The sequence below is a fragment of the Aquila chrysaetos genome, chromosome 20, assembly GCF_900496995.4.
Source record: "Aquila chrysaetos chrysaetos chromosome 20, bAquChr1.4, whole genome shotgun sequence".
Lineage (NCBI taxonomy): Eukaryota > Metazoa > Chordata > Aves > Accipitriformes > Accipitridae > Aquila > Aquila chrysaetos.
The window spans coordinates 3306363-3330805 of NC_044023.1; the positions used below are offsets into that span (position 1 = coordinate 3306363).

At 41.0% G+C, this 24443-nt stretch overlaps 1 protein-coding gene across 1 annotated transcript in view; it reads right to left on the reverse strand.

Moving 5' to 3' along the window:
* Window positions 1–16938: 16938 nt before the first annotated feature.
* Window positions 16939–24443, reverse strand: part of SLC6A1 (solute carrier family 6 member 1) — a 63098-nt gene continuing 55593 nt past the window's right edge. Inside the window, exons 13-15 of the mRNA XM_029996102.1 lie at window positions 23682–23782; window positions 21406–21573; window positions 16939–19390 (exon numbers count right to left, since the gene is read on the reverse strand). Coding sequence (XP_029851962.1) covers window positions 19286–19390; window positions 21406–21573; window positions 23682–23782 — 374 coding nt within the window. The 3' untranslated portion in view covers window positions 16939–19285. The remainder of the gene's footprint in view (window positions 19391–21405; window positions 21574–23681; window positions 23783–24443) is intronic.

The window sequence follows — 24443 nt, forward strand, 5'->3', positions numbered from 1 at the left end:
TAAATTCCTACCCCTCAACCCCAAAAATTCAGTCTGAACTTTAATCCTATTGGGACCTGTAATACATTTTGAAATAATCAAATCCAGGCACCCTTCATTTTTCATTAGGAAGGATGAGCATGGAAGGGAATATCTTTTTATCTGCTCACTGCAGTTTGAGGAGAGGAATTTTTCATCCGTGTCCTTCAGGCGGTGACAGGTTGTAGTGAAGATGCTTTAGTGTGAACTGAGAAGGGAGTCACAAAGCATAACGTGATCCTCAGGGAAGTCAATGCCTTGGTTTGCAATTCTGCAGTGGAGAGAGGGAAGTGGTGGAACTGTTGCACTGGCAAATAGGACATGTACCTTGAATATAAAGCCAAGAATGTTCTATTAGTATAATTGAAATCTTAATGATCTAATTCAAGGTTCATTAGTAGTCTAGATGGAGTTGAACTTGATTTCTTTTTCACTCTAGGATTCATTTGTGGTCATTTTTTATGTATTTGCTTACATGCTTTTACATTTCTGTTTTCTTTCTTCACTGATCTGCAGCTCCATGTTACATCTGAATTTACTATATATGGTGCCTTTCTCATATTTTAAATAGTATTTCTTTGTTCTCTGTTTCCCTTAAAATCAGTTTTGTCCGTCTCTAAGTCTGTATTTCTTTAACTCACCATTGATGAGTTGTTTATAGCTTTGGGGGCCTCTTCTGCCCCAAATCTTACCATCCCATGTCTCTATTCCTGCAGGCCTCGTTCTATGTCTCCAGTTCTCAAGGCCTCTGCTCTTGTACCAGGCCTATATTTCTCTACAGTACACCATTGTGTTACAGTCATTTAAAATCCCATTTTACATATAATTTCTGCTTGTTACTGCAGTGTCTATAAAACTATGGTTATAGAATACAAAGATAACAAAAGTAAAGCAGATTATCCATGGATAACTGGTCATTTAGAGAAATTGCTGTCACAGCTAAACCAAATAAAACAAAGCTGCAGGCAGGTCCAGAGAAGTTCAGAGAGAGCAGCCCTGCCAGACTGCAGCTCTTAGGTCTTGCATACACTGTATAAAACTTATGGCCTCTTACAAGCACAGCTAACTACCCAAAAAAACAGTTCCTAAGCCCTCTTCCTGCTGGTGAAGATGACCACAATTTACATGGGCAAAACTGCCAGTGCATTTTCACAAGTTCCTTTCAAATCAGGTCTAGAAGAGGCTTTTTGTACATATGCCGTTTTCATGCACGCATTCCTCATATTTGTCATATGCACATTGCGTTTGTACATATGTTTTAGGGTTGCTCACACTTGAACAAGATGCACCAAACAGTATAGTTTTTCTAACAAGAAATTCCTAACTCCTAAAGATGCCCAACTTGGAATCATTAGAAACCTCTTAGTCAAGGCCTATAAAAAAGCTGCACTCCCTTGCCCCGAGACGACAGGCAGTACAGAGCGGTACCTTGCAGCACTGTGTTCCATTTTTTCAAATAGCAAAAGATTCTTGACCAAATGAGTCTTTGCCAGCAGTGCCCTTTTAGGACTCAATTCAGTCAGAGCTCTGCCACCAGGCTGAATGCTATCACGTGTGTGGTCTCACTACTAATGACCAAAATTGGAACATGCACGTGTTGACTCCAACAAGGAAATGGCTCAGGGACCTCAAGCAAACTCTTGGCTACTGCCTCTATATTTGAGCAAGCACTATCCTGACATATGCCCAGAGGAGGGAGGGACTTCAAGGAGGCAGTCAGTCAACCCTACTTTTGGTGTGAACTGAGACCAAAAGGAAGCAAACCTGTTTCTTTCAAAAATTAGAGGAAAGATGGATCAAGGAAAAAAATTAAGAGCAATGTTCTTTAATTAGACACAATTCAACCTAAGGAAACCCATAACACAGTATTGCTTGCATATGGTCTCTAGGTACAAGATTGTTTATATGAATGAGTAACATTTCCTCAGTGTTATTGCTATACAGGAGAATCCTTCAACAGATTTTCCTCCTACTCCATTGCTTGCTTGTTTTTCAAGTGGCTTTTTAAGAGATGATGCTCCCCTGTGTTTGTATTTAACTGTCATCACCTGCCCACACAATGGATTTTTTGCATTCAGTAGAGAAAAAACTCTTACCCTGAATGGGGTAATTTTTGGTTGAAGACCCATTTGAATGGCTGCTCCGTGCTCTATCCTCAGAAGCTCTGTTTGGCACAGGTGAAAGTTTTCAGGTTTCAGCTTTGTCAAGAGAAAAGTTGCCAGAAACTTCTAAACTAAGCCCTGCCTCTTTCTCTCCACTCTGTAACTGCATTTTTCCTTTAGCCTCTTCTCTTTGAACACCAGTAAGATATTTTGTATCCCCAGAGGGACACTGTACTCTATTGGATAGTGCTTGAATACACTTTTTAATTAGCAATATCATAATGCTCCTTATTCCTAAGTGGCGAGGAAAATCCCATAGCTCCATCACATTTAAAGACTACCGGACCATTTCTTTTGTCCCCAACACGCATTCACAGGCTAATAGTCATAAAAACCCCTCTCACAATTAGCATTGTCAAGCTTACTACATGTGTACTCGGCACTCTCCAAACGCCACTGACTGAAGCTGGCTGACGCAGAAGACCCGAGCACTTTGGCAGAGCTCATGACTGGAGCTTTGGAAGACTACACTCTGTCCCGTCCTCGGAGATGGGCATGGAGGGAGGCTCTTCTGGGCTGCTGGCCCCAGCGGTTGTGTCTGTGCTCACCTGACAGGGAACGGCTGTGCCCATTACAGCCATGGAGGTTGTGACAAGAACAGACAGTGTTTTGGTGATGATGGGTCTTAATTTTTTTTAAAAGCTGTGAATAAAACCACCCATCATTAGATCTGATGTCTGAGTGGTTCATACTGTGCGTGGCAGAGATCATTGCAAAGCACAGCAAATTCTCAAAAAATAAAAAAGGCTCTTACAATTTGATTTTACTGAAGGAAAAGTGGCTTAACATTAGCACCTGCAGACACCTCAGAGCACAATCTTTTCTCCCCCCCCCCCCCCCCCCCCCCCACCTCCCAAAGAAGGAAAATGGATAGCAAAGCTTTGTCACAGGCCATTTCCAGCTAGTGTGTTCAGCAATCGGAGGATTCCCTTGTACCTGAAGTAATTTTTAACTTTGCAATGAGTTCATGTGGATCAAGAGCATGTTATACTCTGGTTCATCAAGAGAAAAGAAAATATGGGGTTTTAACCATGAATAAATCTTAAAAAAAATTATGTCATCTGCAGTAATGTATTCACAATATTTTCATTCTAATTAATTAAAGTGTTAGAGAGGGAATATTTGCATAAGAAAATCTTTGTAGTTTTGACTTCTCTAAAAATAAAATCACTCATTCATGATGTAATAATTACTAAGAAGTAGAAAATGATCTAATGCCCATTCTTCTGTATCAAACTGGCTTTCATTTTTAATCATAAATGCTGCCATTCTTAGCTCTTGAATAATTACAATTTACATCAAGCTGCCTAGGGGATGTACTCAGCCTTGGGGAAGGAAAACAGATCACTTCTTTGTTCTCTTTTCAAAGGCCAGACCAAAATTCTTGCACCCATAGTAGGAAAGGTGTTGAGAACCTCATCACATAAATGCAGCAGCGCTTCTCCCTGTGTCTTTGGCATTGCTGCTTTGCATCCTTCTGTGGCACATGAAGGCTATTGACAACTCTTATGGCCACTCATTAATAGAATAAGTGAATGGGATTTTTCAGCTTCCTTGCCAGACCTCTGGCATGCAGGCAAAAAAAAGAAGTCAAAGAAGATGGACCACAACATTTGGTGCAAGCGCTAGAAATGCATGCAATTACTTTGTCAGTATTGGCATTGTAAGATTTTCAAGGCATGTGAAGTAGCAGTATAGTTAAACGCTGCTATTCAGTTCAGTATAGTGAGGAAGTAGTGCCAGTGTTTATTTGGAAGTTGATCTTGGTCATGAAATTGTTATCCGTTTTAGTGACACTAGATTTTAGAACTAAGAGATAAGTATGGCTCACAATACAAAAAAAAGAGTTATTTTTTTGAATCCTCTTGCACCGTAGATGAAAGGCCACATACTTTAAAGTCCAGAGAAAGTCCTTGGTGTGTTCAGTTCTTCAGATGAACATTAGTCCTTAGGAAATAGGAACATGTGCTGTAAGTCTGTATCATTAGCTACACAAGTAGTAAATGCATATTACTCTTAAAGACTGATGAGCTCATTACATTATCCTAAGTCAGTAGGTGCCTACAGGTTAAAAATCACCACAGTTGATCTACAGCTATTGCTGACAACTCCCAACTGCTAATGACACCATGCTAGAGAATGTGTCCACCAGAATAAATTTATCTCCTTGTGATGTTTGATAGCTGAGTTTCTTATCCATGACCTCCAAACCCATTCCACCCTGTTTTGCTTGTAAGCACTTACTGAAGACACTGACACAAAAAGGAAGATATGAAGGAAACAAGTGTTCAAAGTTTAGCTTAATTATTTTTAGCTCTAAATGAAAACCATTATGTTAACATTGCATACACTTTTTTCCGGAAAGGGTGACTGGGCTTTTAATACAGTTTCTTCTTTCTTTAACTTTTAAGATGCTGTTAACGTCCTGCAAGAGTTGATAGTTCTGCACATCAGAAATATCAGAGCTACTATTTGGCAGGGTAAATTAGTCCGTGTGAGAAGTTTTGTGTTTTCCAGCTTTACTGTTTTCAGGACCAAATTACTTAGCAGAAGCAAGCTTGGTGCCTCTGAGTTGCAGATAAATAAGAAAGCTTTACCTTACAATTTTTAACCTTTTCAGGTTCTGAACTGCAGAGAGAGCATTTCCATAAAAATCTCTCTTCCATATCTGGTCCAAACTTTATCTATAGGTACCTGCTGTTTAAAAATTATGTCCTTTTATCAGTCCCATGTTCTTTTTAAAAGCTGTTGAGTACTTTGCTTCAGTGTTTGCAGGGGTTCTGTGTCCTTTTGAAATTGTTCATCCAGTTATGACCAGTTGTGGTGATACAGAGAGATATTGAGGTAGCGATGGTAAGAGACAGAAGTGGAAGCCTCAGCCAGCAAAATGAAAAATATGTATTTTATTGTGGTTTAATAACCTCTCTGATTTGAGCCATTTTCTCTTCATGTAGGCATCTTACATTTGAATCTTGTACCTCTCTAGAGGTTCACAAATGTTAGGAAGTATAACTGATGTTTGGAGATATATTATTTGATGTCTGCCTTTCTTCACTGCCTATTCTTTTAAGAATTTCTTGTACATATGTGTCTTAGCTAATACAAATCTAAAGTCCCATGTTTCATGTGGTGTTACCGTTAGCTTGATATGGAAGTTTATACCAGCTGAATTTTGTTTGCCACACTTGTTGATTAAAAGCATGGCCAAGCACTTCTTAAAAAAAAAAAAAAAGGTTAAAAAAAAGTATAACGGCAAATCTGGCACTGACAGATTATTACATTACACAGATTATTAGATTACAGATCTAATTCCCAAACTGCATATTGTGCTACGGAAATGAAGAGCAACTCTCCAGGGAAGACCCAGCTAGTGCAAAACGATGTACTGTTTGCTTATGGACATCTCCCTCCAGTGCCAGTGCATTAAAGGGAAAACACCTCTGGTATTACGTAGACATGCATTTACTGGACTTGACAGAGCTGAGCTTTCACTTTATGCCGTTTGGTTCTGGGCTGTCTCACGGCCCTGAAGCAGCTTTGTCTTGAAACAGAACCATATCAACTGGGCAACTGCTTGTGCACGGTGGCATTACTTGTGGCTACATCCACTTCAGTTCCCATGCTGCGCATTGCAAATCAGCAGTGCCAGGGTGTCTGCTGGGAAGCAACCGGGCAACTTACTGCCATGAGATTCTCACAAGAAAAAAGTCCTCACGTGCCTTCTAAATTGCAGTTATGCTGGTTTCAGTGTAAATCAGTAGGTGGTTGTCTCATCAGCCTCTTGGCTACGGACAGAAACAGTTTAAACTGCCTGGTTGCCTCAGGATTCTCCAGAGCATAGCCCAGCAATGTGCTGGTTAATGACTGGGGCTTCCAGCTGCTGTCGCAGTGGATACAGAATGTCCAGGCTGAATTTCTTATTTTCCTTACATTTTTACATAGGAAAATACTTCACAGCAACTTTGCTTCTGAAAAATACCAAATGTTATCTGAATAAATTATGTCTAACGTACTCTTACTATTAAGCAGAATTCTGCTCCAAAACCAAATAATCTTGAACTCTAAAAAAGGAGCCCAACTTGATGTCTTTCAACTCTAGAAAGGCTTTCTTTAGCCTGTTAACTTTTTTAATGCCTACATAATGTTTCTTTGAACATAATCTGTCTTGTGTCCCAAGGCAATCGTGCTTAATGTTCAGCAGCAAAGTAAATTTAAGATGTTAAAATCACAGCCTAATCGGGTATAGCTGGCATGTGGTAGATGGGAGACAGCGTACAACATGCTAAAAGTCATAGTAATGGTTTTAGCATGTGTTAATATTTAGTGAGTTTTAGTTGCTTGTTCAGTAGGAGAACAGCATGCTCCTAATTTATTTATCATAGGTTTGTTGACAATTTCTGGTATGGATTCTTTCTTTGCTTCTGTTTTTCAGCTTCCCCATAAACAAAGCATTACCTGTCTTAAAAATCAGGACATTTTTGGGTGCTACCAAACCTCTTCATGTTGTATTTTTCAGAGATGAAATGGATAGAGGGATTGCACTAGGCTTTTGTGTTGAGAGAAGTATTTTAGCTGTTACCTAATCAATAAGATGACTTATAAATCATCTTTGCTGGAGGAGACTAATATTATTCAAACAGACATGCTATACCTGCTATTTCATAGAATCATAGAATCATTTAGGTTGCAAAAGACCGTCAAGATCATCAAGTCCAACCATCATCCATGCCCACTAAACCACGTTCTGGAGTGCCTTGTCTACAGGCTTTTTGAATACCTCCAGGGATGGTGACTCAACCGCTTCCCTGGGCAGCCTGTTCCAATGTCTGACAACTCTCTCAGTAAAGAAATGTTTCCTAATATCTAACCTAAATCTCCCTTGCTGCAACTTGAGGCCATTTCCTCTCGTCCTATCTCCAGCCACCTGACAGAAGAGACCAGCACCCACCTCACTACAACCCCCTTCCAGGTAGTTGTAGAGAGCAATAAGGTCTCCCCTCAGCCTCCTTTTCTCCAGACTAAACAACCCCAGTTCCCTCAGCCGCTCCTCACAGGACTTGTGCTCTAGACTCTTCACCAGCTTCGTTGCCCTTCTCTGGACACGCTCCAGCACCTCCATGTCTTTGCTGTAGTGAGGGGCCCAAAACTGAACACAGGACTCGAGGTGCGGCCTCACCAGTGCCGAGTACAGGGGAACAATCACCTCCCTGCTCCTGCTGGCCACACTATTTCTGACACAGGCCAGGATGCCGTTGGCCTTCTTGGCCACCTGGGCACACTGCTGGCTCATATTCAGCCAGCTGTCAGCCAACATCCCCAGGTCTTTTTCTGCCGGGCAGCTTTCCAGCCACTCTTCCCCAAGCCTGTAGCGCTGCGTGTGGTTGTTGTGACCCAAGTGCAGGACCCAGCACTTGGCCTTGTTGAACCTCATACAATTGTCCTCAGCCCATCGATCCAGCCTGTCCAGATCGCTCTGTAGAGCCTCCCTACCCTCCAGCAGATCGACCCTGCCTCCCAGCTTGGTGTCATTTGCAAACTTGCTGAGGGTGCACTCAATCCCCTCATCCAAATCATTGATAAAGATATTAAACAGAACAGGGCCCAGCACCGAGCCCTGGGGAACACCACTTGTGACCCGTCACCAACCGGATTTCACCCCATTCACCACAACCCTCTGGGCTCGTCCACCCAGCCAGCTTTTCACCCAGAGAAGAGTGCACTTGTCCAAGCCACGAGACGCCAGCTTCTCAAGGAGTATGCCATGAGAGACAGTGTCAAAGGCCTTGCTGAAGTCCAGGTAGATAACATCCACAGCCTTCCCCTCATCCACTAGGCAGGTCACCTGGTCATAGAAGGAGATCAGGTTGGTCAACCAGGACCTGCCTTTCATAAACCCATGCTGACTGGACGCGATCCCCTGCTTGTCCTGCACATGCCATGTGAGCGCACTCAAGATGAACTGTTCCATAATCTTCCCCGGTACCGAGGTCAGGCTGACAGGCCTGTAGCTCCCCGGATCCTCCCTCCGACCCTTCTTGTAAATGGGCATCACACATTCCTTTAGCAGAATTCCTAGTGCAGTTTCTAAAGCAATTTTTTTTTTTTTTTGCATGTTGTGTGCAAAATAATCAGGCTGTAGAGTCGCTATTAATTGCTGAATTTAGGGGGAAGTGTTGGTAGCTTTTTGAGTCTACTAGGCAGCCTTAGTGGGTAAATAGCTGCTTTTGCAGAAAAAATGGATGCTCCTTTCAGAATGATCATAGGAAGGAAAAAGGAGCTAATTCAAGTTGAGTCATTACAGGTGTACTTCAGAGACGTCCCCGGAAAGGACACGTTACCTTGGATGTGGGAGGTGTGCAGTAATATTGGGTATTTACCACATGCGGTTGGCATAAATCCTATGCATTTTACAAGATTTATTGGGGGTGCATGTGCGAAGATGATTTCTTGTCTGTGAATTGCAAGATTCAAAGTTACGGGGAAGATTCCTGTGAAAAAGAGAACCGGAAGCTGGGCCTGGTGGGGCCCATTTTTAATAGGTGCTGAGCACCTCCCATGTTAAGGATATTCTTTTCCTTTTCCATTAGGATGCAGCCTTCCAGGAGGGGTAGTCGGTGGGTTGATTCCCACCTCTGCTTTCCTTGCCATGTCTGCAGTTAGGGGAACAGTGTCCTGGAGTCAAAGCTAAAGAAGTAGGTGACAGTGGATAGTGGGTTTAATTACTGGCCTAGACTGAATGTTTATTTCAAGTGAGGGGTTGTTTTGAACCCATGAGTTTTCTTGGGGGAGGTGGTGCATCCCTCACGCTCAGTAACTGACTGCGCTGTCTGATGGGCCTGAAATGGAAACCAAGTCAGCATCTGAGTTTGCAGACAGACGAGCATTCATCAAATAACTGAGCTGGGGGAAGAGTTACTCCCCAGGATCTTGTCTGCAGCTGCGTGTCGCACAATTGGAGCTTTTCGGTCCCTCTTATTTGCCAGCTGAGCTGCTTGTCTGAGTGCTCCCTTACATGCCTTAATCAAAATGAGACAGGATGCCTTAAAAAGTTCCCATCAGATTTATTAACAAACTGCTTGGGCAGTCCACCAGCACAATGTCAAGCTGGAAGAGGGCAGCTTCACCCAGTCAGAGGTGGTCGTCTTGGCTGTTAGGAGCAGATCGCTGAATTCTCCACGGCGCTGTGAAAGACCTGTAGACGGAGAGGCGGATTCTCATCTGGTTTGCATTATAGCTTTGGGCCAGGTCCACGGAGTTACACCAATGCAACGGCGGGGTCTTCCAGCACTGAGCCTGGTTTGAGGTGCTGTGGGTTAACACACCTCATAGAGGCATGTGAGGAATTACTGGAAACTTGTAAGGAGCAACTTGCAGCATAGGCTCGTGCAATTAAACTGTCACCTTAACCTCTTCTCCTGCAGACAGGGATGTCACACTGCCATGGGAATCCACTGGTCACTGCTGTACTTTGACTTGGATTTGCTATTCATAGCAGCAACAAATAGATAAAAAAAGATTGGTGAATGAACATTTTGCCCTATCTTGAAAGCTAAGGTAATACAAAAAGTACTGCTCTTGGCTGTGTGTTTGTGCAGTGTTCAAAATAATGAGATTTTGGCCTAGCTGAGACCCTCGGGGCTGTTCTGGTAACAGTGAGAAATAATCATAAGCTGCATTGAGCAGATATAGACAACTGCCTTAGCAACAAGAAATGGTTGCAAAGTTAAAATACGTATGACTAATTGAGCTCTAACACAATCCCACAAGTTACGGGTTTTTTCCCTTTAAAATTCATGAGAATGTTGCCAGGGCCCATGAGGGCAGCATCTGCCAAAAAGGTCCGAACGAGGTCAGTTTCAATGGCGGACACTGTCCGCTAGATCTGAGCTGCGACTGTTAATCTCACTTCACTGAGAAGACAAGCTGGCCCTCAGATATGAGCTACAGGCTGCAGGCCACCCAGCTTTCCAGCATATGTATTTATTAGTGATTTTAAGGAAAATGAATTTTCCTCCTCTTTTGTCTCCCCTTCCTTACATCCGTCACTAAAAAAGTGTACACGGCTTGTTTGAAGACTTAGCCAGTTTTGGCGTTTGTACTTACACTGACAAAATGCTGGTCTGTGCAGAGCATTGGAGGAACATTGTTCTGACAGCCCATTGAGTTTTACATTTCCAAACTTTCCTGGTTAATGTACCGTGGGCTGCGGTCCGCTCCCTCCTCCTCCAGACTCCCTGTGCTGACGCCACGGCCTCGGAGCCGCTCGCTGCCGGCACATGTGCCCGAGGAGCGCTCCTTGCAGCTGGGAGCACCCCGGCACCCCGTCTGCAATGCCTCCGGCGGCAACAGCACAAGAGCCAGCTTTGTTTATTTCTGAGTCCGCCTCACCAGAGGAAATCTGCGTGTGGCAGCACGCAGGGTTGTAAAAGAAAAAGTGGCTCTTACAGAAATTATGCTAGCAACCGTGCTAAAAAAGAATCAGTAAAAAGCCGGATGGGGCAGGCCACATGAATGTGTACTCTCGGTGCAAAGAGGGTCTTTTCAAAGGGATAACATTTTGACAGCGGTGTGATGGTGTCATAGCATTCTTTTGATTTGCATTTTTATGTTAATGGAGGCTGCTAACGAAGCTATTTCTATAGCAATCATTTATCTCAGAAAATTTAAAATTAAATGTTTCCTGAAAAGGCAGCAGTAAATAAAAATAACCCCCATCTACTAGTCCTAGTTTCATAATCTTGGAGAATTTAGTTTCATAAGATAAAGAAAGTCAAAGCAGAATGTGGAAATGTAAAATAAGCATGCCAGAAACCCCTGGAGAAGCCTGTGACTTACAAAGGAAGAGGATGAGCCGAAAACATAACATATAAAATATTGAATGTTAAGTAATACATAGTATGAAAAGAACTAAGAAAAAAACTTTTCTGAGCATATTTGTGGAAGCTTTTTGTGAAAGTGAGAAGCTTAAAAGCAACACAAACACAATATTTCATGCTGACAGCTGAATAACTTTGAATGATGGAACTGAGTACAATTACCATTCTCCAACAGCAAAAGCCAGTAGATTGGTACCTTAATGTTCTCTAGACTTGTTTTATTATACCATTTGCTTATAAGCTTGCATTTTATTATTTAACTGCAGACTTTCTAATCTATGTCTTTTTTCTCCTCAAAACCCCAACCAGCAGTCCCATAAAATAGTGCTTTAGGGCCAAAATCCCTGTCCCGGTGCACTCTTGTTTCCTTTGCTTTACCTTGACTGGTCCAAAAAAAGAAGAAAAAAAAGGCTAGTATAGTAGATTAATAGATACTGCAGATTTGTAATAACCCTTTGTTAATTCATTTGTTAGCTGATTGAGACCTTACTCCCTTAATTTTCTCATTTTAGGACCATTTGCTGGCATTTTGCTTAGTGCTTGAGGCTACTGGTACCTCGTTGACTCATTCATTTATTTGATCAGAGTTGGAAACCTTGAACTACCTTTTCTAATACATCATTCTTGTAATAACAAATTGTACAGGGCTGAAAAGAGCCGATTTGATCAGATAAAGCATCAAGTTAACACTGTGGACTATTAGAGAAGAGTATCAATGTGTTTCAGGTTGGTTTTGGTCTGTCAGTGTATTTACATTTGCTGCAGAAGCTGCTGAGTTTGTGCTGTCCTGAGAGCCACCTGGCAAGCATGGGCTTGGCTGACTTGAGACACTGGAAGAAATAAAATCCAGTGCGTGTCGTTGGCATGTCTTAATTACTGGCGATCTTTCTTACCTTAGTGTGCCCATTGTGCAGTATAATATTTGCTGCTAAAGCCATACGTCGGGCAGTTATTCTGTAAGTTAATAATGGAAGTGAAACAATTCAACATAGATGATTGATAGAGTAATTCCCTGGTGAGCACACATTCAGCTATCTCTATGTGCGTACTGACATCTTCAGTGATCCCCTTGCAGACCTCACCCACAAGTGAGCTGTAACGGTGAAGATTCAGCTGTGCAAGAACACATCTTTCTTCCCTGGCTTGTTCCCAGCTTGCACTTTCTTATTCAGATGGGACATTGGACCTGATCAATCACTGGGGACAGTTGCTGGAAGCTCAGTGTCTTCAGTGGCAAGCGGAATAGCAGGAGGGATTCATTTACTCTAAATATGTGGGAGGATTGAGGTAGAGTGGTTTTAAACCAAAATCCGAGTCAAATTTTGTAATTTTGAAGCAGATCCTGATAGGCAAGTTCTGTCACGATACAGCTTGCTAACAGCAGGAGCAAGCAGGCTGGGAAAGGTCACCCTTATCCCCCCGAGACCAAGAATGAGTCTGTGGAAAGATCGGCAGTAAAGGTCATGTGTTGCTGCTGTATGACAGCTGGTAAAGCGCAGGTTAAAAACTGCTGAGCTCTGTCACTTTTAGGGCAAAGTTAGTTGCCTACAGTGTGAGTTGGTGTTTCTTTCCAGTGTTTTGATTAATTATTTTGGTCATTCATTCAGTGAAATATTTGCAGTGCAGTGCAGTGAACTGAAATGACCTAGAAATAATTCCCTAACACAACCTGACGCCCTGGCTTATATTCAGAGAGATTTATTGTTTTACTCATAGACGATCTTCATCAAAAATTTCCTCAGTCATTCCAGGGGAGCTGTTTCCATTCCTACAATACCAAATAGCTTTCTATACACCAGGTAATATTTAGTGGCTTCCTGCTTCACAAGTTGAGTGTGTTGCAACAGAAATTTTGCTTGTGGCACTCCGGAGGAGACCGGCGGGACACGGCCCAGAGCTAATGGCCTGGCAGCAGGAATTGCAGCTGTTTTTCAGGAATCGGCACTGGCAACACCAGAACCTCAGGCACAACCAGGCACTGCTGCCGAACACCCCGTGTGCTGCTCTGAGGGGGTTGCTCTTTGGGCAGAGCTGGCTGGTGAAAAGCTCCTGCTTTTAACTGGTGTTACTGCTCCTGCCGCGGTGCCAGACCAGGCAGCTGAGCAGGGGATCCAAGTCCTGACTGTATTGGCTGTAGTTAATTTTAATTGAGTGCGTGTGGGGACAGCTATTCAGCTGCGGGGAGGACTGGGATGTAAAAGCAGCTGTATGTTTGCATATGGCATTGCCAGTAAATGATAGTGCCAGTCATGTCTTGAAAACCTTTTTGTAGACTAAAACTAGCCTTTTAGGCTCTTTTATGTTAAACTTGTTTAGATGTTCCCAGGTTGCTTTAGAGCAATTATAAAGAGCAGAAATTGCATCGATATAATGTAATAAAGCAGTGACTTGTTCCATTCAGTTTTATTCCCCTTCCAGCACTAAGTGGATATCCAGTTTGGTAAAGTGTTGCGGAGACTCCAGATGCAGAGTTAACATGTACATTTTGCCTATTTTCTACCCAACGTTGCTTTAAAATGTTTATAAACAAACACCTCTCAGCTACTTGTATCCAAAGACATGTAAGGCAGCTATTCCAATATGATTAAAGCACCATTGCTGGCAAAACGCATTAGTTTTTATCCTTGTGACAATGCCTGATCCATCCTGTCCTTCTCTTAGGCAATGTTGGACACATTTAGCACCATCATGTACTTATGACTCATAAATAACTCACAGGATTACTTCAGCCTGTTTGATATTCAAAAATAATAAATGAAAATTTGCCACTGATTTTAGTGTGAGACCATTTACAAAGCAGGGGGGAAAAAAACAATCACATGTTAAGTTGCAAAAATAGTGTAAGTAAGTTCTCCCTCACCAATTCATAAATTTCGAAATAGGGGGCAAGTCTTGAATGCATGCATGAGTAAAGCGTGCGCGCGCAGCCGTGTCCATTCACGTGCCCAGGGCTTGGCAACTGGGGGTTTATTGGTTCCCTCCGCTGTAACCAACCTGCTGAAGGACACTGGGACAGCGAGCTCTTGAGCTGCGGGGCTGCTTGAGCTAATGACTTCTTATGTGTTTGGTCAGAAGACTAGAACAAAATGCAACAATACAGCTCTGTAGCCCTAAAAATTAACTGCATTTCTGCGAGAATAGAGAAAATTGCTCATTGTCCAGAAATTGTCAGCAGGAAAGAGTGGCAGAATTGTTGACTGGCCTCAACTTGTAGAGGCCGAATGAGAAGTGGCAATACTTACATCAGCTTCATAAGAAGACTAAGCTCTGTAGGGGGACTAAGATTATGTTTCACTTTACCCCGTTTAATTCCCCTTTGTGCTCTGAGCCTTTTTTAAATTTTTTTTTTTTTTTTTTTTTTTTTTTTTTTACTTCATAGGAAGAAGAGAGGAAGTAAGCCAGATTTAGACATGGGGAAAAAAAAAAAAAAAAAAAAACAACAGGAAAAATTGTATGTGAGTGAACCCCTCCCTCCCACCTCATTCTTTTCCATTTTATTTTAAACATCTTTCTATTCAGTCAGTGCCACTTGTCTTGAAGGTAATTGTGACTGCTGTTGTTCTTCCTTGTCATCACTTTCTATGCATGCATGTGCTGAAGGACTGCTTAGTCTGCCTGGAGGAGATGGGAATTACACCTGCCCCGTCACTGCTGCTCCACAGTCACTGTGGCTACCAGGAGGGGGTAGGAAGACGTAGTGAAGGTACAGGCAATGACCAGAAGGTACCACTGTACCTTCAGGGCCAGCTCTAGACACGAGGAATAACTGGTTGTGTTTTTATATATATAGCATGTAGGGGATTTTTTTTTTTTTTTTTTTTTTGGTTTGGGTTTTTGGGGTGGGGTGTATTTTTGTGGTTGTTGTTGGTCTTCTTTCAATATATGATCCTGAGCAGTGTGAGAAGCTGGGAAAGAAGAGGCGGGCTGGGTGGGGGAAGTAAAAAGAACATTTAGAATAGAAAACCTGGTGCCTTCTTTCTTGCTCTGATGAGTGAGCAGTGAAACTGGTTAATTTGTGGTAGTTTGGCGGACTCACAAACACCAAGGTAAGAGCAGCAGCTACAGCTGGTTGGCAGCTGCCGCAGCTCACACTTAACTCTGAGTTGATCAGTTCAGATTCCTGGGAAATAAGGCTTTTGTGGTGTTGCTTTCCTCATTGTGCCTGTCTGAGTGTGTTTGTAGGTTGCTGCACAACGGATTTCAGACTCCTCTTCATTGGGAATCTGTCCTGAAGTGGAAGGGACCAAGACGTGAATGTCTGTGTGTTTTAGTGCAACCCATTTTTGCTGCTCCCAGCCGGGTTCAACGGCAGCTGCCAAATGCGGTTATGACTGGGAGGGGGTGTTGGCAGGCAGGAGGTACCACCCTGTGCTTGCTTACAGGCTCAGGTGAGCCGGAGATCAGCTGCACCTGAACGCATAGCCATGCCTTTGGGTTATAACCCAGCCCCCCGAGAACCAGCCAACAGCGGGAGTTGAGTAATTTTAATAGTTAATTGCAATGCTATTGTGGCCTGAGCAGAACAAAACAGAAATAATCAGGCTTAAAACAAACAAAAAAACCCAAAAGCAACATAGTGTTATTTTAGAATAACAGCACATGTAGCTGCACTAATACTCCTGACGAGCAAGGACATGGATTTCTCTCGGGGCATCCTGAAGTCCTGTAGGGAAGAAGTGACCTTATTTGCATTTTTCTTGTTGAATTGCTGTCGGGATTTTTACAGCACGGCAAGAGAAAATTCCTCCAGGAGAACATGGAAATATCACAGCACTAACGCAATATCCTTCAACTAGGTTCCTTTTCCTCAGCCTTCCTTTGCCCCTTGCACGGCTGTCTGGCCAGCCACCCAGCACTAAACAACGTGTCCGCTTCTCTCAGATGCAACTCTCATCCTTTTCTTACAATGTATTGTGAAAGCAGCAGGCCATGAATACAATACATAATGCCCATGAACTAAACATTAAAGATGGTTTTTAGTCTCCTCTGTATTTCAAAAGCATCGAAGTTGCTCCTTGCCCCATTTCCAGAACAATCTGTGATCTTCCCTACACGCTCCTGCCGTTCCTCCCCAGCCTTTTTTAAAAGCCGAAGGATCTGCCCTCGCCTTGTACTCGTACATTTGAGTGCTCCTTTCTAAGGTCAGCATTTTGAATTTGAAGTCTATGATTTTAGACGCTTCTATAAGGAGCATTTTCAATTCTAATCATGTTCTCTAAATTGCTTAGACTCTTTCCCAGCATGATGTCCTGCTCCAATTTTATAGTTAGATAATTAAATTCAGAGTATAGGAGCATTCACCTCCTCAGCAGTAGTGCATAGATGCAGATGTAAGGCAGACTGCTGTGCAACTTGCTTGATATCTTCTCACGCTTTAATGGCAGCTGATACAGAAAACAAGGATTTTGTTGTAGGAATGTATTATCTGTCCACTTAGTACAAGGCCACTCTTTCACCAGCCCCATTGGCTTCAGCCCGGGATGGTATGCTCCTCAGTAATGGCTTAGAAATCAATGACTTCAGGTGCTGCAGTTCAGACCCCAAAGTATCAGCAGAGATGTACCTGAGGAATGTTTACGTTAAAATCCAGGCTTTTTCCCAGGGCTGCTCAGAGGTCCTGGTCTGCCATCTTCCTGCAGGAGTATTAAAGCAGCAGGATGCCAGGTAGTTACCTTTTAAGCTTTGTGTATAATGTATGCACATACTAACTAAATTATAGAAACAGCAGTATGGATTAATTATACACATCACAACTGTGATACAGCATTTTGCTATTTAAAGGACATTTATATATATATATATATATAAAAATATATGAAACATTCAGAACTTGCTTCACATAGAATAACAATAAGTCCAATGAAAGACTGCAAAATTCCGAATTTAATGTATAATATAACCTTTATTCTTTTTCCTCTAAACTCTTGGAAACTTACATAACAATCGTGCTTTAATTATGACACCATTTATAGACATTTAAAATGCATCTTAATTTATAAATATTTTACATTTGGTCCATAGAACAGGTTGCAATTTACTAAATAATACTGTACTCTTTTAAACAGGCTCTGTATATATTTTTGAATATGTATATATTACATATATATTTTTATATAGAGATAGATTTGCTTGGTGTTCAGATATTTCCTTATTGCAAAAAGCATATATGATCATACAATAATCTTTTTTTCAGGGCAAGTACTACAAAAAAGATACAGCTATTCACAGTTTACACACAGTAGTTCTACAACACTATTTTGTGCTATATGATACGTTTGTACAGCTTTTTGCTAAAGAGCAGGTCTGTCAAACATCTGTCATAATTGTTTACAATCAAACATTAAATACTGCATTTTTCTTAGAACAACATGGGACTTGATTACATTAAACAATAAAGAGAAAGTTGGAATTTTTATCCTTAGTCTAATGAAATTCACAGTTATAATGTGTATGTATCATGTATAATGTTTGTGTAGGATGTACAGGTTTCCTCTAAATCCCAAAGACTTACAGGACTTTTGCATTTCAGCTATAGCTGTTTAGGATGTAGCTTAGATCTCATAATATTTTACAATTGATCTATGTATGAAACAGTTTAGAATCTACCAAACATACTCTGAGATTTTATGATGTAGTTTGAAATACATGTGTATTATATATATATATTATTTCTACAATAATGTGCTTGACATTCTGAGAATAATACCTTATTGCAAGAACATGTTTGTCACCTTCAGACAAAAACAACGAAAAACCCAACATTCACAGTTAACATGTTTTTCACGTAGTAGTTCTACATAAATTGTGCTATCTAACATTGTACGTTGCACAAAAATTTGCTGAAAAGCATGTTTCATTGCACAGTTCTGTCACAGTCATTTACAATCAAACATCAACTACTGCATTTTCCATAATCCTTTGTGTCTGTCATATAGCTGCCAAACGAGAAATAGCATACAGGGCTAACCACTGCGTTTTCCACACCGGGAAAAACTTCCATGAGCTGAATGGGCTTTCTAGCTATGTGGCAAATGCAGACTGAGCCCAGAGTGGAGATTCTTATCTTATTGAAATAGCTTTCCCTCATGCCTTCATCACCACAGATAATATGTAAATAAAAATAAAACTGCTTCAAAGTGCTAATGATCCATATTTTGTAATTTGCTTAGTAGAAACTGTTAAAGTCCTTTAACAGATTAAAAAGAACAGTTGTAAATTAAACCCTAAATTAGAACTACAAGGATAAGCTTCAATCTTTAAGCCATTGTTTTGGTTTCTATTTTGGTGGCAATGCAATAGTAGTAGAATAATAACAGCATAATAAAAGCTTAAGTACTCTGAGCTTGAATTGCAAATACTTTGTATTTCTTTTACTCCTGGGAATCTTTAATAGCTCTTGGATATTACTTCTCATTTTGCTAAAAAAGTTAGAAGTCATATTTTTGCCTCTAACGTCTGCGATTCATGTCATATTGATTCACAAAGATACGTTCTTTTCATAAGAAATAGTATATGTATTTTTAAAGAAATTTACGATCTTGTTTGAAAGTTATCCTGAAAGGCTAACTAAGTACATGTAGCATTTACAGCCATTCTATGCTGTATTGCCACAAATAGCCATATAACTTCATTTGCACTAGGAATGTTTATAAAGGCTGTGTCTACTGTTAATTGAAGGAAGTCTCTTCCCCCTCAAATGGCCTGGACTGGAATGAGTTTTAAGGGCAGGCTTTTTCACTGGTAATCACTTGTTTACAAAATACTTCATTCTTTTGTACAAAACAATTCCAAACTTAATTTTACTCCTGCAAAGTCAGAAATAACAGTCTTGGGATTCAGCGGTAAGAAATATTGATAAACTACTAAAAATCAGCAGCACAAAACTTCAAATAGTCGTGCTAAAAGGTAGATTAAAAAGGTCTTGGCACATCAATTTACAAATTCCAAGATATGCAACTATTATTGTGAAAGGATAAAAACATTAACAGTCTGTGGATTGCCAGAGAACACAAAACACTGTCAAGATCTGAGCTCGCGCAATGGTTAGGTCATACCCATGGCGATTCCCTTATAGTGGAGATGACCTTTTTTCTTTTTTTCTTTTTTTTTTTTTTTTTTTTTTTGCCACTAGAGGTAGGTAATTATATTCTCAGACGTAAATTTGTGGTCATATTCAACCATTTTTTTTGTTTTTCTGGAGTAGTATTGGTACTTTTACAATACAGAAGTTTAGATGTAGGCTTCTTTGTTTGCAGAGTTGCTCTGTTGGGCCTGATCTGGCCCGTTTTCAGGATGAGTGATGTCTTCACTTGGCTGAATCATTACCTGGATGCGCTGTTTAAAGAACAACAATAAATGTGAGGCAGTCAAAAACCTGTTTTTAAGGTTACTTTTTTTTTTTTCTTTAAAGGCAATGCTAAACACTTCTGTCTAGGCATTAGAGCTAAAATAAAAAAATTCTGTCTGCTCCCAAGGGACCAAAAAGGCAGTAAGTCACATACACTAAACACAGTTTTAGCTGCGTTATGAACACAACAGTAGGAGTTGAAAGACCACATGCAAAATGGTAGATGCCACCAGGCATTAACAACTGAGCATGCCTAGGGAAAAGAAAGGAGGAGGGACTGAAGCACGGGGCAGGTGAGGAGGGCCGCTGCTGCAAGCCCACAGGTCCGGCACAGAGGCTGCAAGTTTGCAGTGGGCGGCCAGGACTCCAAGCTGGATCTCAGACGTGATGGTGACCTCCCCAGGGAGCAGAAGGGACTGGAGAGTATTGGCTGCAGCTTCTGGGAGTTACTGCCTCTGTGGATCCAACACGTAAAGTAGACTTGTATTTAAGATAGTTTTATTTCTATTCTGTCTTTCCTAGTCCTTTTGTGTTCTCTCCTTTGATGAAGCTTATCTGCCTAGCTCCCGTTCGTATTGAGAAAGAGAGCCCAGTTTTGATTGTCAAAGCCTGTGAGTGGTGTAGGCTCCTCCTAGTATCTAATGATCATTTTTGTCAATGCTTTCAAAAATGAGACCTTAATCCACAGCCAGACTGAGATGGGGAACTTCTACTGTGATCTTATACAGCTCTGCCCAAGAACCAGCTATATTTTAGAGCAACAATTCTCCATTTGCATGTAAATGTTTCCATAAGACCGGGGAAAAGATATTCAAAATGTAGGAGCTAAGAACAAGCAGGGGGGGGAAAAAAAACCAACCCACAAACAAACAGAAATTTTTCTGTAGACTTCTTTGAAGCATCACTGAGTCTTTTAAAATTTGCTGAAGACAAATATTTGGATCAAGATCCGGGCAATTCATGAGGCATTACTCATCAATTCTGCTTAAGATCATCTGTCCCTTTGCAAAGATGGCTCTGTCAGCTGATTTTAGAATATTCCAGAAATTCTGACAAATTCATTATGACAATCTTTGGTTCCCACAATCATAGAGGACAGAGATGCGTGTTTCAATACTTGTGCTGAAGAAGTGTCCGTTATGCACAGAATGAGATTATTGGCTGGAGAGGGAAAACTGAGGATGCACACAGATTAAAAAAAAAGAAGTATGGCAATTGTACGCGATTATTAAACAGTGTACTGACACCACCTCTCTCACATGGGAAGTGTCATCTCCTTTTAACAAATGGAATAAGGAATCAGGGAGAGGCTAAGCACACAGTGCAATGAGAAAAAGGCCTCTAATATTCTTTTTGAAGTAACTCTTCACAGAAATCCCTTAAATAAAAACTAAAGGGAAGTGCAGCATAATCATAGAATATGTTCCCAAGATTTTCCGTGTACTTTCTCTCAGCTGCAGCAGAACAAGGCAGCTGTGGTAACTTAGAACAGGTGTAATGCAGAATAGGAACTCAAATATTTGATCCCATTGCAGGGAGATGCTAAATAGGGTCACTGTGAGCAGACTCATGGAAACAAATAGTTATGTGGGTTTAGTCCTAAGAGTTTGATTCCAATTCCTTAGAGCATCATCTGCCTTGATACGTGATAGTATGTTCTGCATTAATAATAAAGACAAATTTACATATTTTGTAAACTGCTACTTTGTTTTCTAGGTGTAAGGAGCTGGGATGCAGAGTGTCTGCAACTGTCAAAGCCCAGAGATAAGGACCACATTTAATGCGGTGAATTATGTTCAACAACAGATGGTAAAGATACTGTCTTGTCTTTTGTCTGTTTGGTACTTGTTTTTATGCTTTTTCAGCTCTATGCAAAATAACAGGGCTAAGCAAGTGAGGCCACAGGAAATATAGAGTAGAAAATAACTGCCCAGCAGTCTTTCATCAGTGTGCACAGGTCTCAGAAGATGCAATCATGCAGTCAGGAAAAAGAGAGACTTACCTGTTTTAAGGAGCCTTTCAGGGTTAGAAACATGTATGCCATATAGCCTGGTATCAGCACCATAGAAGACAAAGCCATGAACCAGCCAACCCCTTGGCCCCATTTTGGGAAAACATAACTTCCCATTGTGAGCGGAGTCATTTGGACAGCACTGAAGATAAATACTCCCTGCAAAATACAGCGGAAAAGAAGATTTGGATGAGATTTCCAGAGTGTTCAGTGTTCAAGAGTTTTTCTGGATTGACTTAGACCTCAAGCCTGCCTTTACATCCAGGCAAGGAGAAAAGGGTTCCTTTGGTCCCTGGTGATGGCTGCCGGGCACTGGCTTGTAGATGGGGCCTGCAGGTCAGTCTTCCAGGTGGAGGTTGCAGAAAACAGGCAAATGTCAGCCCACTGCACTGACTGATCTCTAGTGTGGGAATGTGTAAATAAGGGAACTGTAATTCTGAAATTGTGAAGTTGTTTGATTGTTTCCACTAACTTTCTTATTGGAATAATAGCATCAGTAGAACTCTACTGTACTGCTCAGCAACAGATTCCTAGAGGCTCTGAATAAGAAATGTTCTTTAAAGCCTGGCTCTGCACGGACCTCTCTAATATCACCACCTAAGAGCGCTTGGCCCAGAGGCTTTGAATTTGTTCAGATCCTCTGAAGAAACTCGTAATGGAAAATGAGAGCAGTCAGAATGGAACCTGCGTTTCAGTAAGTGGCTACAGATTTGTCTGTATAACAGATGTTATCCTAGGAAATTCAAAAATCACTTTGAATTTTTCAGTAATGAGAGATGAGGAGATAGCTTCCCAAAAAGCTTCTTACCAAAATTCATCTTAATGTTTCAAGTTAACACTCTATTTTCACATACATAACCTGCATCTCAGGTTATCCAGGTATGCTGGTACGGGGAATCCACTGGTACTAGTAGAATCCTCAGATAACCTGCACGAAATCAGAGGGAAGGGGGCTATTGGGAAAGATGGGAGTCCTGGGGAATAATACCTGCATACACATGTATACTGTACCATTGATCAGCAGCACTTGTGGGTTGCTTTTGTGTAGTTTTCAAACAGATCACCTGCAAACATGGTATTTTTTCCTTTAAGTTCCCGAGGAAGACTCCTATCCTGGCCTGTTGCAAGTGTCTAAAACAGCCTGGATCAGGGAAACCTGCTAAACTGAACCAGCAAAGAAGGAAGCTCATTTTGATCCCAGGTTCAGGCCTTGTGCAGAACATATTCCCAGAGAGGAGAATACAGAGAGGCAGATTTTATTAGCACATCACCACCACCTCTGAATTTGCACTGGACAACAAATTCTGTTGAAGACTTTATAAGACAGGAGAAATCTGGTAACTTTTACATACAACGTTGGTCATCTTCCTACTACACCACTAAAATAAACAAAATGCATTTTTTATGCTTTCCTGAACACTTGTTTTTGGAAAAATGAAAGCCACCTTCATCTGGGTAGGGATGAATCAAGGAACGCTCAATATAAACACATTACTGTTCCTCTCTTCAGTGCTCTTTGTTTGCTTTTCTATGGCTACCTATATGGGAATATCAGAGAAATATCAGTGAGTGAGAAGTATTGTGTCATGTGTAATAATGTGTACTCAATTACAGTTTTTTGTATTGCATCTGGGTTGACTACATCATGTGTAGTAAATTTACATTGCCTATTATTTCAAAATGTACTGTATGGGCTTAACTGGATAAAGTTTAGAATCAGGGAAAGACTGTACTATGGTTTCCAGTGCACAAAATCCTTGCAAGGTTTGCCAGAAAAAACGGTAGCAATGTAGTATAAACTGAGTAATATATGCCACAGAATCCCATGAGAGAACATCAGTTTATAATCCTAGTCTGTTACCAGAATAGTGCCTGTGAAGGAATTCAGTTTAGTAAATGTGGGCATTTTTGTGTATATGGAAAATTTAGACTTTAGAGAGATTGCTACATTTTACCTAAGCATACAAGAAATGGTCAAAATTTGTTTCTTAGTTTTCTATTTCTGCCAATCAAACTCTTGACTAGTTACCATTTCCAGAGGACTAATACAAATCTTGATATTGCACAAGGCTTCTTTTCTTAGGGCACAGGCTTCCTCTAATGACACTGGTTTTTGCTTATTGCCTTCAGTGGAATTGCTCAACTCCTTAAAAAAGGAATGAGGTCAGAGTTAATATGAACCTGTGGGGGTGGAAATGACAACACTGTAGTACACAGGCCACCTCATTTACATCCTTTGAATCATATGATAAAAGTTTGTTCCTTACTGCCACAATGATAGGAGTGAAAAATGACCAGCAGAGTTTCCACCAGATGCAGGGTCTGTATCCCACCATCTCTTGGATGTTGTCATAAAATCTATTCACACCTAAATACAGAAATAAGAAACAGTATAGAAACTTATCAGATAATTGAGTCAATTGAAAGCTCAGTCATTTTGAGAGACACTGTCATAAATGATGAGGTATATTTGGAAGCTCTATACAGACCCCAACATAACTTTTCACCTATCTGAATGGGAAAGAAATGTGCAAACTTAGAAGCACCAAGAATCATTTGTTCTCATTCTTCCACATGATAATTAATTAATTAGCGACCAGCAAACTTATTCCCATGCAAAGGCTGAGGAAGTCTACATCTGAAGGTCAAATGCAACAAATGCCCTTGGTTAATTTCAACTCTAGTCTTATTAGAATGAGAGATTTAGAATTATATTTTACAAATTAAATTACCCCCCCCCCCCCCCCAACCCATCCTAGTGTTAACCAGCTTCAGTCTCTGTGGATATATGCACACCAAATACATGCAGAACTGCATATGAAATCAAAGAGTAGCAATTCTGTTGCTGCTGTTACCTACCAGCACTCCATCACCTTCTAAAAGCTATGTCTATCATACTATTTGTAACTTTGATTTCTTCATTATTTAGCTGGTATATTTTTCCATTCACATTTGCTGGATTCATATGCAGTATCTCTCCCCTATAAAAATGCTGTTCCATCCTCTTAAGCCCATTAAAAGACAGCAGA